Source organism: Cherax quadricarinatus, chromosome 12 (genome assembly GCF_038502225.1).
Source record: "Cherax quadricarinatus isolate ZL_2023a chromosome 12, ASM3850222v1, whole genome shotgun sequence".
Taxonomy (NCBI): Eukaryota; Metazoa; Arthropoda; class Malacostraca; order Decapoda; family Parastacidae; genus Cherax; species Cherax quadricarinatus.
Window position 1 is genome coordinate 26975882 of NC_091303.1, and position 16792 is coordinate 26992673.

A 16792-nucleotide genomic window follows, 5' to 3' on the forward strand; every position below is an offset into this window, starting at 1 on the left:
TAGTAACTGTGCATGTCGTCTTTAACTGTGCATGTCGTCTTCTCTTTGTGTGTAGGAAAATGTATATTTCATGTTGTAAAAATTTATTTTTTTCATACTTTGGGGTGTCAGGAACGGATTAATTTGATTTCCATTATTTTTTATGGGGAAAATTAATTCAGCTAACGATAATTTCATCTAACAATGAGCTCTCAGGAACAGATTAATATCGTTAGCCAAGGGTCCACTGTAGATGGATTAATGAAAATGTTTATATTAATGTAATACACAACATTTAATGCACCTCAGAGTGATTATTATTGTGTATTATTAGTGATTTAAATGTGTACCTGCATGCCAGCACAGTGTTTAAGTTTATTTAGGTACAGGTACACATAAATATTATTATCAGAGTGTATATAAAACATGAAATAACTTTAGAACACTTGAAATTTTGGTAAGTTTCCAGACATAATAGAGACACGCGGTGCTCACAGAGCTCGTGGAAAATGTAAACAAACTGGGTGGGGCACAGTGACCATATTAGAAAGTCAGGTGGGGAGCCATATAGCGAGTTTTCGTCATAATTTGAAATGTCCATATTAGTGGAATGCCATAAGGTGTAACGCCACACAGTGGGGCCCTACTGTACATGTAAATAGGTCAGAAATGTTACTCTGCTATAAAACTGTGAGAAAGGAGAGCCTTCCCAATAATGTAGGGTCAGTGATGGATAGTTTGAAAGCTGCTTTTTTAAGCTGGTTACCTTGAAAGTTGATATTTTGAAAAGGCATTCAGTTTTACAATAAAGTTTAGTGATGAGCGTGTGTCAGCTGATCATGTAGTCAGGCAAAGTTACCGTGCTCACTTTGTGCAAATTATTCCTAAGAACAGTTACACTCCTGACCAAGCATTTAATATTACTATGAGTTTACATTAGCAAGAAAGAAAAAAAAATGCAGTCAGTTTCAAGACAGCTAAGAACTGCCTCACCTTGCTTCTCTGTGCTAATGCAACATGTGATTTCAAGTGCAAACCTATGATAATTTATCACAGAATCCCTATGCTTTAAAAAGTTTGCTTGTTATTTGCTGTTTGCTTGTTATTTGTTTGTCAAATTAAGGCCCTCATTTTATTCTTGAAATGAGGATATACAGTGGACCTTTGGTTTTCGTGTTTGAGAGGGTTTACTGTATATTACTGCATATTAAATGTTAGGTTCACACTTTTAAATATTAAACTTACCCATTCTAATGTTTGAAACAGCGAAGTGGCATAGATAAAATGGTATGACCAAGATAAGCATTATCAGCATTGAGTAAAGAACCACCTGCCAGTAGAGATAACGAGACCTGAAAATGTAATACAGAACAGGTTAATATTCTGAATACATTATAAGTTTATATAACAACAAATCATAAAACATAATACACTACACTATATACTTACCATAAAACAATGCTAAGCCTCTATATCTAAATATTTATTTTTCTAAATTTAGCCTTTCAAGTTAGGAATCACCGAAAAAATGAGATCTAATACACAATACAGGCAAATTACTGTCTGTATCACACACTGTTGTGAGGATCTGTGGCAACTTCCTCAGCTCTTCACTCCAATATCTACATCAATATCTTCTAATGTTTAGGTTTAACAATTAAAGGTTCAGATATTATGTGTGGTGGAGTGTTAGAATCTATATAAGTGGTGATGGCAGATGTTGCATAATGGCAACTACCCAGTACAGTGGAACCTCGGTACTCGAACTTAATTGGTTCCAGAAGGCTGTTCAAATGCCGATCTGTTTGAGTACAGAACAAATTTTTCCCAACCAATTTTCTTTTTGGTTGGCTGTTATCACCAACCCTCTTAGGCCCCATGGTGGCTTATTTATACAATATAAAAAAAAATGAGAAGAAATATGAAATAGTTTACAGCGAAGTTCTGGCAGGTCATGTTTGTATGGTTGAGTGCCAAGCAAATGGTCGACTACTGAGCAATTTCTTTACCAAACACTCAAATACTGAATTTTTTGAGTATGAAACTGTTCGAGTACCGAGGTTCCACAGTATGTAGTAGCAGCGTTCTTTAACCCTTTGACTGTCGCAACCCCAAATCCTGAATTCAGTGTCTCCTGGTGTCGAAGAATTTTCAAAAAAAAAAAAAAAAAAAATCTTATGAAAATGTTAAGATTAATTTTCTGATTTTTTAAGCCCACACAAACTTTTTTGCAATCAGTACTTTCCGAGATATAGAGGTGTAAAGTTGGCAGAAAATAAGCCGTGTATGGCAACAGCGGCAAATGCCGCTCACCCAGTAAACTTTTGGTTTCCTTGAATTCCAAGGTTTCTTGTTTTTTTCACTATTTTATTTTTCAGGCAACTTATGTGGCCTGTGAGTCCAAAGTAAGGGGCAATGTTGTTATGGCCAAGGTCATAATGAGATTAATTTATATGTATTATCCACTTAATATTATAATCGGGGTTTCTTTAATATTAGCTAAATTAAAGATACCACTAGTTTATAATATTATCTGATTTAGGAATATACCCGGGTATGATGTGTATATACAGTGGTCCCTCATTTTTCGTAATTAATCCGTTCCTGGAGGAGCTACTATAAACGAAATTTACGATTTGCGAATCAATTTTCCCCATAAGAAATAATGTAAATACAATTAATCCGTTCCTGACACCCAGAAGTATTAAAACAAACAAATTTTTTACATGAAATATACATGTAGTACAAACAATACAATGGGAAATGATGAATGAAACATTAACAGCATAATACTTACCTTTATTGGAGATTCTTCTCAGTGTATGGGAGACTGGAGGAGGAGAGAGATTGGATTGTTTACTTTTTGGAAGGGGAATCCCCTTCCAGCAACACCTCAGGTACCAATTGCTTCTCTGGGGTTGCTTCTCTTCTCTGTTTCTTAATGCCACTAGGACCACCTTGAGAGTCACTCTAGTCCTGTCTCGCAAAGTAACTGTGGAGAGAGCTGTGTTTCTGGCATCTCTTTAACACTTCCCTAAAATGGCCCAAGACTTTGTCACTGTACATATTTCTCACCTTCTTTACCACAGGCTTGGCACTAGGAGCTTTCTTTGGAGCCATGGTAGCTTATTTAGTACTTGCAAGCACTAAAATGAGTGGAATATTATGAAATATTTCGTAGGAGCACTTGAGGAGACCTTCACTCACTGGTAAACAATGCCAGACTGGCTGGGTAGGGAGGCCTCCCCGGCTCACACCATGCGTACGCGTCCCGGATGAACTACTATTCGCGAGTCAACCTATGAAAAGCGAGTCCATGTTTATATGAAAATACCCCTATGATTGGTGAAATTTACGATTGCCGAGAACTACGAAAAGCGAGGGACCACCGTATACATATATTTACGTATTTTGAGTAATGTGTTAGGTAGGTAGGTAACAGCTGGCTAAAAGTTGAAACAAGGTATGTCCTTGGAGGGTAGTTTAGTCTACTATTCCCTCTTCCCTTTGGTGAGTTGATGTCATGTAGAGATTAACTGTGTTAATTCAGTTCGCTCTCTCTGCCGACTCAGTGTGCATTGACTGAGCTACCCCCCTAGTACTCCGCCTTATTCTCACTTGGATAGAGAATTCTGTTGTAGAAACTCCTGAACCAGCTTGTGGTTTATTGTGAAGTGAAGTCTGCGGACAATTATATACTGTTACCTTCAGTTTACGATGTGACAACCAGTGTCAAGCTTAGAACTTTGTGATATACATGTATTCCTTATGCCAGGGAGTTACTCAGTGAAAGTGTTAATTCTCAATATATGTACTTGCACACAAGTAATGTTACTATTGAGGAAGCAGTAATATTCCTCTGATCATTATCAAGAGTAGTGACCATATTGACAGTCTCCAGAGGGAGTCTATGATGTACATTCTATTTAAGAGTTTTCTTGTGTGAAGGAAAGTTTCTGACCAAAGTGATATTTAATAGATATTTGTGAATATCTAAAGTATTTAAGCTTTTAAATAAAAAGAGACTAGGAAAAGACTGAGTAACTATTATTTGTGCCTTACATTTCTAAGTTTGGAAATATCTTCTCATTCTATGAAGTGTATTGTTACGGAGTGCACTAACCTGGCTAAAGATTAAGATTCGAACCGTAACAAATGTACATATATACACTCGTATATTCAATTCAATTCAAAGTTTATTCTCTATAAGGATTACAATGCTGAGTTTACAGAATTTGGTTATTGTGTGGTTTACATGTAGTAAAATAATAATTACAGAGTGTACCACTAGAACACCTAGCATGGCTAGGCATTTCGGGCAGACTTAGATTAAATCTTAAGTTTAAAATATTACAAAATTATGAGGTAAGTTGGTATTATGGCTATGTGACTAAATACTAGTTTGTGAGTTTAGCAATGTGAATGCTTTTGTTTTGGCACTATACATAGTTTCAGTATTGGAGTATCACAGGCCAACTTATGACTAGTTAAGATTCATTATTTTGAGATTGAGATTGATATTTCTGTTTATGGTCAAATGGGTGAGTGAGTGTAAGTGTTAACCACCAGGTGGTATTCGTGTAATTAGTTGACAGGGTGTATCAGGGAGATAAGATGTTTTCTGATGGTAGTTTTGAAGGTGATGAATGTGTCTGCAGTTTTAGAATTTTCAGGTAGGGTGTTCCAGATTTTAGGGCCTTTGACATACATTGAATTTTTGTAAAGGTTTAGTCAGACACGGGGAGTGTCATAGAGATGTTTGTGTCTGGTGTTATGCCTGTGGGTTCTGTCACAACTATCAAGAAAGCGTTTTAGGTCAAGGTTAATACTGGAATTTAAGGTCCTGTAGATGTAGATTGCACAGTAGTAAGTGTGGATGTACTGAACAGGGAGTACTTACTACAACATTAGGTCCTTAAGCAAACACTATGATGACCTCCTGGCACTCCTTGAATCACTAAAGACACCCTTCTCCTGCATTATTCTTACTGAGACCTGGCTTAAGCAGGACATAATAGATATCTACCCTCTACCAGGATACACAGCAATCCACAACTGCAGACCATACCAAGTTGGGGGTGGTATTGCAATCTATTACTCTAACCAATTATCTTGTATTAGCACCACTTGCATTAGTGATGAATATGGAGAATACATTTTTGCTAATTTTACTGTAAAAAACCTTAAGACGCCTATAACATTCGGTGCCATTTACCGGATACCCCACACAAACATCCCAAATTTCAGTGAGAAACTAAAGGCACTAATAACAAACAGACAAATGAATAAGCACCACCTTCTCTTAGCTGTAGACTTCAACATCAACCTTGGCCTACTAGATGATCAGCCTGTAACTGATTTCATCAACAATATGAACAACACACTTCTCATACCAACAATAACTAAACCAACCAGGCTCACTGAAACAAGTGCAACCATAACAGACCACATATGGACCAATATACTAGCCCCCCTTAAATCAGGGATAATCACAGATAGCACTACAGACCACTACCCTACCTTCCTCTTGACAAACATTAGTAAACCACCACTTGAATACAACAAAGTTTCATTTAGACTCCATGATGAGGCCTCAATAAGGAAGTTCACAGCTGACCTAGAGACTGTTCACTGGCCTACAGAATTCTCCAAGGCCAATGGTATTGATGACTGGACAGACATTTTTCTTAACATATTACTTAGACTATACAACAAACATTGTCCTATAAAAATGAAACAGATCACAAACAAACGGCTTGCTTGCCCATGGCTAACCAGCACCATTCTGAAATCCATTGATAAGAAACACCAATATCAAAAGCAATATAGGCAGGGCTTAATACACAAAGATATTCTTAAACACTATTCATCAGTCCTCACCAAAGTAATAAAGAAAGCCAAACAACTATACTACTCCAGTAGATTCACTGACACAAGAGGAGACATAAAAAAGACCTGGAAAACACTCTCTCAGATTCTAGGGACCCACAAACTGAAAAAAAACAAGAATATTGCCCTAACTAAACCTAATGAAACACCACTGCATCCCACTGACACAGCTAACAAGATAAACGACTTCTTCTCAACCATAGGTTCTAATCTCGCCAATAAAATCCCATGCACCAATGCCCATGCCGGGGACTACCTAGATGGGAATTTCCCAAATTCCTTCTATCTTGCTCCAACTGAGCCCATGGAAGTCACTGAGATGATAAAGTCTCAAATCCATAAATACAAAACACCGATATGAAAAACAGTACAGAATGGGTCACATAACCAGAGACCAAACAAAACATTACTCGTCAATCCTAACCAGCCTGATAAGAAGGGCAAAAAAACTGTATTATGAGAACAGATTATCCAACTTACGAGGTGATATAAAAAAGACCTGGAAGACCCTATCAGAAATTCTGGGAACAAAAAAGATATCACGAAATAGCGAAATAAAATTAGCAAAATCAGATGAACCCCAACTCCCACCAACAGAAACAGCAAACAGACTCAATGATTTCTTCTCCACTATAGGACAAAACCTTGCCAATAAAATCCCAAGCTCAGATACCCCACCAAATGACTACCTCACTGGCAACTACCCGAACACACTGCTCCTAGCTCTGACTAACCCATACGCAGTCTCCCTTATTATCAACACACTAAAAAACAAGGCAGGAGATTTAAATACCTTACCACCCTTTATATACAAAAAAGTGTCACAAGTACTATCACCAATCATTGCAACACTCTTTAACAAATCCATTGAATCCTCCACCTTCCCTACAGCTCTCAAAATAGCAAGGGTCACCCCGATCCATAAAGGAGGAGACCAAACAGAGTTGAATAACTATAGGCCAATATCCAATTTACACCCTCTCTCAAAAATCTTCGAAAAATTAATTCATAAACGAATCTACTCCTACCTCATCTCCCAAAACATTCTCAACCCCTGCCAATTTGGATTCAGGCCTAATAAAAATACTAATGATGCTATTATACACATGCTAGAACATATATACACTGCAATAGAGAAAAAAGAAGTCCCACTGGGGATCTTCATTGACTTACGTAAAGCTTTTGATACAGTTGACCATGACTTGCTCCACGTAAAATTGTCACACTATGGTATTAGAGGGCACTCCCTCAACTACCTCAAGTCATACCTCAGCAACAGAAGCCAATATGTGTATGCAAATGGGGCAAGCTCTTCTGCTCAACCAATTACAGTTGGTGTCCCACAGGGAAGTGTCCGTGGCCCTCTTCTCTTTCTCCTATACATAAATGACCTACCAAATGCTTTGCAATTACTCAAACCCACACTTTTTGCAGATGACACTACATACGTCTTCTCTCACCCGAGCCCAGTCACGCTAGCCAATACTGTAAACACCGAATTACAGAAAATATCTACCTGGATGAGGACTAACAAACTTACATTAAACATTGACAAAACCTACTTCATTCAGTTTGGTAACAGAGCTACAGATGTACCTCTTAACATAACGATAAACAGATCACCTATCACAAAGCTAACAGAGGGAAAATTCTTAGGAATCCACCTTGATAATAGACTCAAATTTCATACACATATACAACAAATTTCTAAGAAAATTTCCAAGACTGTAGGCATACTATCGAAGATACGGTACTATGTTATACAGTCAGCCCTCCTGGCCCTTTATCACTCTCTTATTTACCCCTATCTCACCTATGGAATTTGTGCATGGGGCTCAACAACAATTAACCATCTCAGACCACTAATTACCCAACAAAAGGCTGCAGTTAGAATGATAACAAATTCTCACTACAGGCAGCACACTCCACCAATATTCAAAACACTCAACCTACTCACCATACAAAACATCCATACTTATTACTGCACCTATTACATACATAGAACAATTAACTCTGACATTAACCCTCCCCTCAAACATCTCCTTGCCAACCTCAACAGAACACATGACCATAACACAAGGCACAGATCACTCTTTGATGTTCCTCGTGTCCATCTCACGCTATGCAAAAACTCAATGCACATAAAAGGCCCTAAAATCTGGAATTCATTACCTGTAAATATAAAAGAAACACTACCTGTTTATAAATTCAAGTCTCTTCTCAAAGATCACTTACTCACTCAAAACCAAATAAATACTGAATAACTGAACTATATAAATTGTATATCCTATATGTTACTCACAATTATATCACACAAATGTTAAACCTAGGACCCAATCTAACTTTGTTATTTTTTTAAATACACTACCTAACAGAATACTCCATTCGACTGAATGTACAGCAATGCATGCAACCATTTCACCTGTCTTTGTAATACTCATTTGTGCTTTATAGTTATCTGTTTACAATAATGTTTTATCACTGATTTCATCATTGCTTAATTAATCTTAAGTTAATTTTAAGCCAGCCCGTAATGCTATGCATATAAGTGGCTTTGGCATGCTGCTCTTACCTGTATTTTTTGTACCTCTGTATGTATGCTTAAATTACTAAATAAATAAATAAATAAATAACTCAGGGAATCTGTCTCATGTCCCACCATAATTGTACAAGAGAGCAGCCCATGTCCTCTCGCATGCTATCCCATTACTTTTTAACAAGTCACTAGAAGCTAGCACCTTCCCGAAACTACTCAAGACGGCAAGGGTTACACCAATACATAAAGGTGGTGACCCTACAGATTTAAACAACTATAGACCAATATCAAACTTACCATTGCTATCCAAAATCTTTGAGAAACTCGTGCACAGGAGACTATATTCATTTATAACGGCACAAAACATACTCAACCCCTGCCAATTTGGATTCAGGAAAAATAAAAGTACTAACGATGCAATCATAAAAATGCTAGATCTGCTTTACACAGCATTGGAAAATAAGGAATATCCACTAGGAATTTTATTGACCTAAGAAAAGCTTTTGACACAGTAGACCACGGCATCCTACTCCACAAACTTGACCATTATGGTATAAGAGGCCATGCGCTTGCATATTTCAAATCTTACCTTACTAATAGGTATCAGTATGTCACCATTAAAGACAGCATCAACAACACAGCCACTTGATACTGGAGTTCAGCAGGGAAGTGTCCTTGGTCCCCTGCTCTTCCTCATATACATCAATGATCTTCCAAAAGTATCTCAACAGCTGAACCCCATTCTCTTTGCTGACAACACGACTTATGTCATCTCTCACCCTAATCTTGCCACCCTCAACACCATTGTTAATGAGGAGCTGATCAAAATATTGACTTGGATGACAGCCAATAAACTTACACTTAACACTGACAAAACCTACTACATTATGTTTGGTAGCAGAGCAGGAGATGCGCAAATTAACATTAAGATCGACAACACTCTAATTGCCAGACATGAGGGCAAATTCCTAGGCCTATACCTCAACAACAACCTGAACTTCAGCACCCATATCCAACACATAACTAAAAAAGTATCCAAAACAGTTGGGATCCTCTCCAAGATATGATACTACGTGCCGCAAACTGCCCTTCTCACACTATACCATTCACTTATATATCCATACCTCACCTATGCTATCTGTACTTGGGCTTCAACTGCAGCAACACACCTAAAGCCAATAATAACCAAACAAAAAGCCGCAGTAAGAATAATCACTAAATCCCATCCCTGGCTACCCCCCCCCCCACTCTTCATAGATCTAAACTTACTCCCTGTTCAGTACATCCACACTTACTACTGTGCAATCTACATCTACAGGACCTTAAACTCCAATATTAACCTTGACCTAAAACGCTTTCTTGATAGTTGCGACAGAACCCACAGGCACAACACCAGACACAAACATCTCTATGACATTCCCCGTGTCAGACTAAACCTTTACAAAAATTCAATGTATGTCAAAGGCCCTAAAATCTGGAACACCCTACCTGAAAATTCTAAAACTGCAGACACATTCATCACCTTCAAAACTACCATCAGAAAACATCTTATCTCCCTGATACACCCTGTCAACTAATTACACGAATACCACCTGGTGGTTAACACTTACACTCACTCACCCATTTGACCATAAACAGAAATATCAATCTCAATCTCAAAATAATGACTCTTAACTAGTCATAAGTTGGCCTGTGATACTCCAATACTGAAACTATGTATAGTGCCAAAACAAAAGCATTCACATTGCTAAACTCACAAACTAGTATTTAGTCACTTAGCCATAATACCGACTTACCTCATAATTTTGTAATATTTTAAACTTAAGATTTAATTTAAGTCTGGCTGAAATGCCTAGCCATGCTAGGTGTTCTAGTGGTACACTCTGTAATTATTTTACTACATGTAAACCACACAATAACCAAATTCTGTAAACTCAGCGTTGTAATCCTTATAGAGAATAAACTTTGAATTGAATTTGAATTTGAATATCAAGAGTGGGGGGGATGTGTTGCCAGGGATGGGATTTAGTGATTATTCTTACTGCGGCTTTTTGTTGGGTTATTATTGGCTTTAGGTGTGTTGCTGCAGTTGAACCCCAAGCACAGATAGCATAGGTGAGGTATGGATATATAAGTGCACAATAAGTGCACAAACATAATCAATATATTGTTTACAAAATTTGTTTACACACACAAATACAAAAAAATGTTTATTACTATTGTTTTATAATATATATACAAATGTACAGTCACTGGACATGCTCCTAGAAGTTCTGCAGCGTGTGGTACTCTTTGGTCAGCTGCTGCTGCACCACCGTCAGCTGCTGCTGTACCACGGTCAGCTGCTGCTGCGCCACTATCAGCTGTTGCTGCACCACCGTCAGGTGCTGTTGTACCACTGTCAGCTGCTGCTGTACCACCGTCAGCTGCTGCTGTACCACCGTCAGCTGCTGCTGTATCACCGTCAGCTGCTGCTGCACCACCGTCAACTGTACTACTCAAAGATGTGGAGTGTGTGTTGTTGGTGTGGCTTAATGAGAAACAATTACCCAGAAACAATTAACCCTACAGGGTTAGCCACCCAGGATAACCCAAGAAAGTCAGTGCATCATTGGAGTCCTTAATTTTGTCCCCCAGGATGCGACCCACACTAGTCGACTAACACCCAGGTGAACAGGAAAAAATGCCTGGAACTACTGCTCATATTGATGAATTTAAGGCCAGCCAAGGTTGGTTTGAGATTTAAGAATCATAGTGGCATACACAGTGTGATAAGGCATGGTGAAGCTAAAAAACTCCAACCCCAACAAGTATTCATTTGTGATGAAACAGGCCTGTTCTGGAAGAAAATGCCAAACAGGACCTACATTACTCAGGAGGAAAAGGCACTCCCAGGACACAAGCCTATGAAAGACAGGCTAACTTTCTTGTGTTGTTGTAATGCTAGTGGGGATTGCAAAGTGAAGCCTTTACTCATGTATCACTCTGAAAATCCCAGAGTGTTCAAGAAAAACAGTGTCTCATCACTCATCAATACTCTTCAATAAAGGTAAGTGTCATTTTAGCATTTATTTATGTATTTATTGTGCATGTCTCATTGTTTTCTTTGTAGGGAAATGTATATTTCACGTAAAAATTTTTTTTTTAATATACTTTTGGCTGTCTGGAACAGATTAATTGGATTTCCATTATTTCTTACGGGGAAAATTAATTCAGCTGACGATAAATTCAGCTAAGGACAAGCTCTCTGGAACAGATTAAAATCATTAGTCGAGGGTCCACTGTATTATAGAACAATAGTACAGTGTAATAAACATTTTTTTATATTGTGTAAACAAGTTTTGTAAACAATATGATGATACTAGTGTTTTTGCTATAATTGTGTTACAGTCAACGAATGTATGTATGAACATTGCACCATAATTTGGTCTCACAGGCCACATAAGTTATGTGAAAAAATAAAATAGTGAAAAAACAAGAAACTTTCGAATGCAAGTATACCCAAGTTTACCGGGTGAGAAGCATTCACCACTGTTGCCATACATGGCTCATTTTCTGCCAACTTTATGCCTCTATATCTCAGTAAGTACTCATCTCAAAAAATTTTGCAGGGGCTTAAAACAATCAGAAAAACAATCTTAACATTTTGATAAAAAAAATTTTTTTTTTTTTTTTGAATATTTTTCGACACCAGGAGACACTTCAGGATTTGGGGTTGCGACAGTCAAAGGGTTAACCCTTTGACTGTCCCGGCCGTATATATACGTCTTACGAGGTACCGTGTTTGACGTATATATACTCAAATTCTAGCGGCTTCAAATCAAGCAGGAGAAAGCTGGTAGGCCCACATGTGAGAGAATGGGTCTGTGTGGTCAGTGTGCACCATATAAAAAAAATCCTGGACCACGCAGTGCATAATAAGAAAAAAAAAACTCCGACCATTTTTTTTAATTAAAATGCCGACTTTGTGGTCTATTTTCGTATAGTATTTATGGTTGTATTCTCATTTTCTTGGTCTCATTTGATAGAATGGAAAACATATTATAGAAATAGAGGTGATTTTGATTGATTTTACTATAAAAAGAACCTGGAAATGGAGCTCAAACTAGGGAAAATGTTTGATTTTTGCCAATGTTCAAAAGTAAACAAATGATGTCATTGTCCAATAAATGTCCAACTAGCCATTCTAATATGCAGTCATGAATGGGTTGATGTTATTTATACAATTATTACAGTATTGCAGTAGTCTGCATAATAGTAAGTCTTCTATTTTTTGTTTGAATAAAAATTCAAAATAGAAAGCAAGAGTAATATCAGAGGGGCCTGGAGACATGACTGATGAACGAAGAAAATGTTATTTTAGAGCCAGGAATGTCTGCATTGTTCCTTCTGGACCTTATTTTGAAATTGTCATATTTTTTAATTTTCGTGAAATTGGCCAAATTGCAAATTTCTGACCATGTTATTGGGTAGTTGAAATTGGTAAATGGGCAGTTTCTTGTACTCAATCGATAGAAAAAATGGAGTTCTAAAGAAATAGCTATGAGTTTGGTCGACTGGAACAATAGAATTAGCCGAAAATAGGGCTCAAAATGGGCGAAATCGCCGATTTGTAAACATCGCCGAGGTCGCTAACTTCGCGAGAGCATAACTCCATCAGTTTTCCATCAAATTTCGTTTTTTGGTGTCATTACAATCGGGAAAAGATTTTCTATCATTTCATAAGAAAAAATAATTTTTTTTTTTTTTTAATTTTGCGACACGAGGAGACACCTCAGGATTGGGGGTTGCGACAGTCAAAGGGTTAAGGACACAACCTCATCAATAAGACTACTGGATACTGGAGTACCACAGGGAAGAGTCCTTGGTTCCCTGCTCTTTCTCTTATACATCAGTGATCTACCTAATGTTTCACAACATCTTAAGCCTATTCTCTTTGCTGATGATACGACATATGTCATCTCTCGCCCTAATCTTGCCTCATTTATCATTATTGTTAATAAAGAACAAGTAAAAATATTGACCTGGATGACTGCTAATAAACTTACACTTAACCCTTTCAGGGTTTCCGATGTACTAGTACGGTTTACACACCAGGGTTATTGACGTACTAGTACACCTAAATTCTAGTGCCTTCAAATCTCGCGAGAAAGCTGGTAGGCCAATATATGAAAAAATGGGTCTAAGTGGTCAGTGTGCGCAGTATAAAAAAAATCCTGCAGTACACAGTGCGTAATGAGGAAAAAAAAACTTTGACTGTCTTTTTGGTTTAAAACAGCGACTTTGCAGTGTATTTTTGTATCGTATTTACGGTTGTATTTTAATTTTCCTGGTCTCATTTTATATAATAGAAGACATATTACAGAAATTGACATGATTTTGATTGGTTTCACAATGAAAAGTATCTTGAAATTGAGCTCAAAGTAGGAGAAATGTTCGATTTTTGCCAAAGTTCAAAGGTAAACAAATCATGCCACTCGTCCAATACGCATCAACTGGTGAGTCTAATATTCTTTCACAAGTGCGCTGATATTATTTATACCATTTTTACACTAATGCAGTAGTCTGCATAACAGTAAATCTTCTATTTTTTGTGAGAATAAAAATTCAAAGAGGAAAGCCTGGAGACGTAACTAATGAACAGAGGAAATGTTATTTTAGTGCCATGAATGTCTCTCTTGTTTATTCTGGACCCTATTTGGAAATTGGCATCTTTTGAAATTTGTGTGAAAGTGGTAAAATTGCTAATTTCTGACCACTTTATTGGATAGTTGAAATTGGTAAATGGGTGGTTTCTTGTACTCACTCAATAGAAAAAATGGAGTTCTAGCGAAATAGTCATGATTTTTGTCAACTAGTACACTGAAAATGGCCGAAAATAGGGCTCAAAGTGGGTGAAATCACTGATGCGTAAACATCGTCGAGACCACTAACTTCGCGGGAGCATAATTCCATAAGTTTTCCATGAAATTTCATACTTTTGGTGTCATTATGATCAGGAAAAGATTCTCTATCTTTTCAAAAAGAATTTTTTTTTTTTCCGAAAAATTTTCAACCCTGAGAACAAGTTTAGGAGAGGGCCTCTCGACCCTGAAAGGGTTAATACTGACAAAACCTTCTACATTCTGTTAGGGAACATAACAGGTGCTGCCCAGCTGAACATAATGATTGACAGCACTCCTATTGCTAGACATAATGAGGGCAAATTCCAGGGCCTGCACCTTGAGCCTTGACAGCAACCTGAAATTCAACACCCATATCCAACAAATAACAAAAGAAGTATCCAAAACAGTTGGGATTCTCTCTAAAATACATTACTACATACCACAATCAGCCCTACTCACACTATACTATCCACTCATCTATCCCTACCTCACCTATGTTATTTGTGCACGGGGATCAACAGCAGCTACTCACCTAAAGCCAATAATAACCCAATAGAAAGCTGCAGTAAGAATTATCACGCAATCCAATGCAAGACAGCACACACCCACACTCTTCAAAGTCCTAAATCTACTCACCATACAGAACAGTCACACCTACTATTGTGCAACCTACATTTACAAAACCATAAACTCTAATTTTAACCATGAACTAAAACAATTTCTTGATAATTGCAACAGGACCCATAGACACTATACCAGACACAAATATTTCTATGACATTCCCCATGTCCGGTTAAACTCTACAGAAATTTGATGTAAATAAAAGGGCCTAGAATCTGGAACTCCCTGCCTGAAAACTCTAGAACTGCTGACTCAATCACTATTTTCAAAACTACCTTTAACCCTTTGACTGTTTCCGACGTATAAATACGTCTTACGAGCCAATGTTTCTGACGTATTTATACGCATAAATTCTAGCAGCTTCAAATCAAGCAGGAGAAAGCTGGTAGGCCCACAGGTGAGAGAGTGGGTCTCCATGGTCAGTGTGCACCATATAAAAAAAATCAGGGAGCCAGTGGTGCATTGTGGGAATGCCATTTCAGTTGTCCTTTTTCAGCATGTCTAGCGGTAAGAAATATGTGATTCCCCAGCAAATCTGGGACTCTTCTCTTCCCAAGTGATGCTCTAACACAGATGGAAGTGTCAGTGAAGATCAATTTCATGATTTGGAGGAGTTTGAGACCAAAAGCAATGGAGGAGGAGGAGGGGAGGAAGAGGAGGAGGAGGAGGAGGAGGGAAGGAAGAGGAGGAGGAGGAGGAGGAGGAGGAGGAGGAGGAGGAGAAGAGGAGGAGGAGGAGAAGAGGAGGAGGAGGAGGAGGAAGAAGAAGATGTAATAATATTGTTCCCTAGAAGCAAGAAAAAAAAAAGTCCACCCCATGACAGTGACAAGATAAGGGGAGATAACATCTGATAAGAGCTGACTTTGATGAGCGTAAAGGAGGGTAATATTACATGACCATCGCCCTCCCTTTGTTTTTGCTGGTACACAAACATTTCTGTCTGTCTATTTGTCTGTCTGTGAAGCTCCCTGTCTGTCCATCTAGCTCTCTGTCTCAGAGAGAGCCACAAGACTGTGTCATCACTTTTACTCACATCTTCAAGCAGAGTATAGCACTTTGTCTGGATTTCTTGGGTTATCCTAGGTAATTTACACTATGTATACTTGTATTTATGTGTACCTGTGAGACAGAGATAGGCAGACAGATAGAGAGACAGATTGAAAGATATAGAATGAGGGAGAAAGATAATTAGAATGGAGGAGGGGAAGCAGCATCCGACCCCATTGTTTTGACAGGCGGTAGGGGGAGTGACTAATGAGACAGTATGTCACTTTGACAGCTGCCGACTTCTGACTCAAAACAATTATAAGCCACACACTGGCACACAAGACGAGGAGAAGGAGGAGAAGGGGGAGGAGGAGAAGGAGGAGAAGGAGGAGTAGAAGGAGAAGGAGAAGGAGGAGGAGGAGGAGAAGGAGGAGGAGAAGGAGGAGGAGGAGGAGAAGGAGGAGGAGGAGGAGGAGGAGGAGGAGAAGGAGGAGGAGGAGGAGGAGGAGGAGGACTAGAAGGAGAAGGAGGAGGAGTAGAAGGAGGAGGAGGAGGAGGAGAAGGAGGAGGAGGAGAAGGAGGAGAAGGAGGAGGAGGAGAAGGAGGAGGAGAAGGAGGAGGAGAAGGAGGAGGAGGAGAAGGAGGAGGAGGAGAAGGAGGAGGAGAAGGAGGAGGAGGAGAAGGAGGAGAAGGAGGAGGAGGAGGAGGAGGAGAAGGAGGAGGAGGAGGAGGAGGAGGAGGAGAAGGAGGAGGAGGAGGAGGATGATTGTTTGTTTGTTTTTGTAAACAAGTTTTGTAAACAATATATTGATAATTATGTTTGTGTGTTTATTGTGTTGTATACAACGAGTGTATATATATACATTGCACCTTACTTTGGTCTCATAGGCCACAT

At 38.4% G+C, this 16792-nt stretch overlaps 1 protein-coding gene across 3 annotated transcripts in view; it reads right to left on the reverse strand.

The window, feature by feature from the left end:
• Nucleotides 1–16792, reverse strand: part of GPHR (golgi pH regulator) — a 218194-nt gene that overhangs the window by 147231 nt on the left and 54171 nt on the right. For all 3 annotated transcript variants that reach the window (XR_011391904.1, XM_070084286.1, XM_070084285.1), the window contains exon 3: nt 1225–1331. Coding sequence is in view for 2 of the 3 variants with exons in the window: in XM_070084286.1 (XP_069940387.1) it covers nt 1225–1331 (107 nt within the window). In the remaining variant the exon portion in view is untranslated. The remainder of the gene's footprint in view (nt 1–1224; nt 1332–16792) is intronic.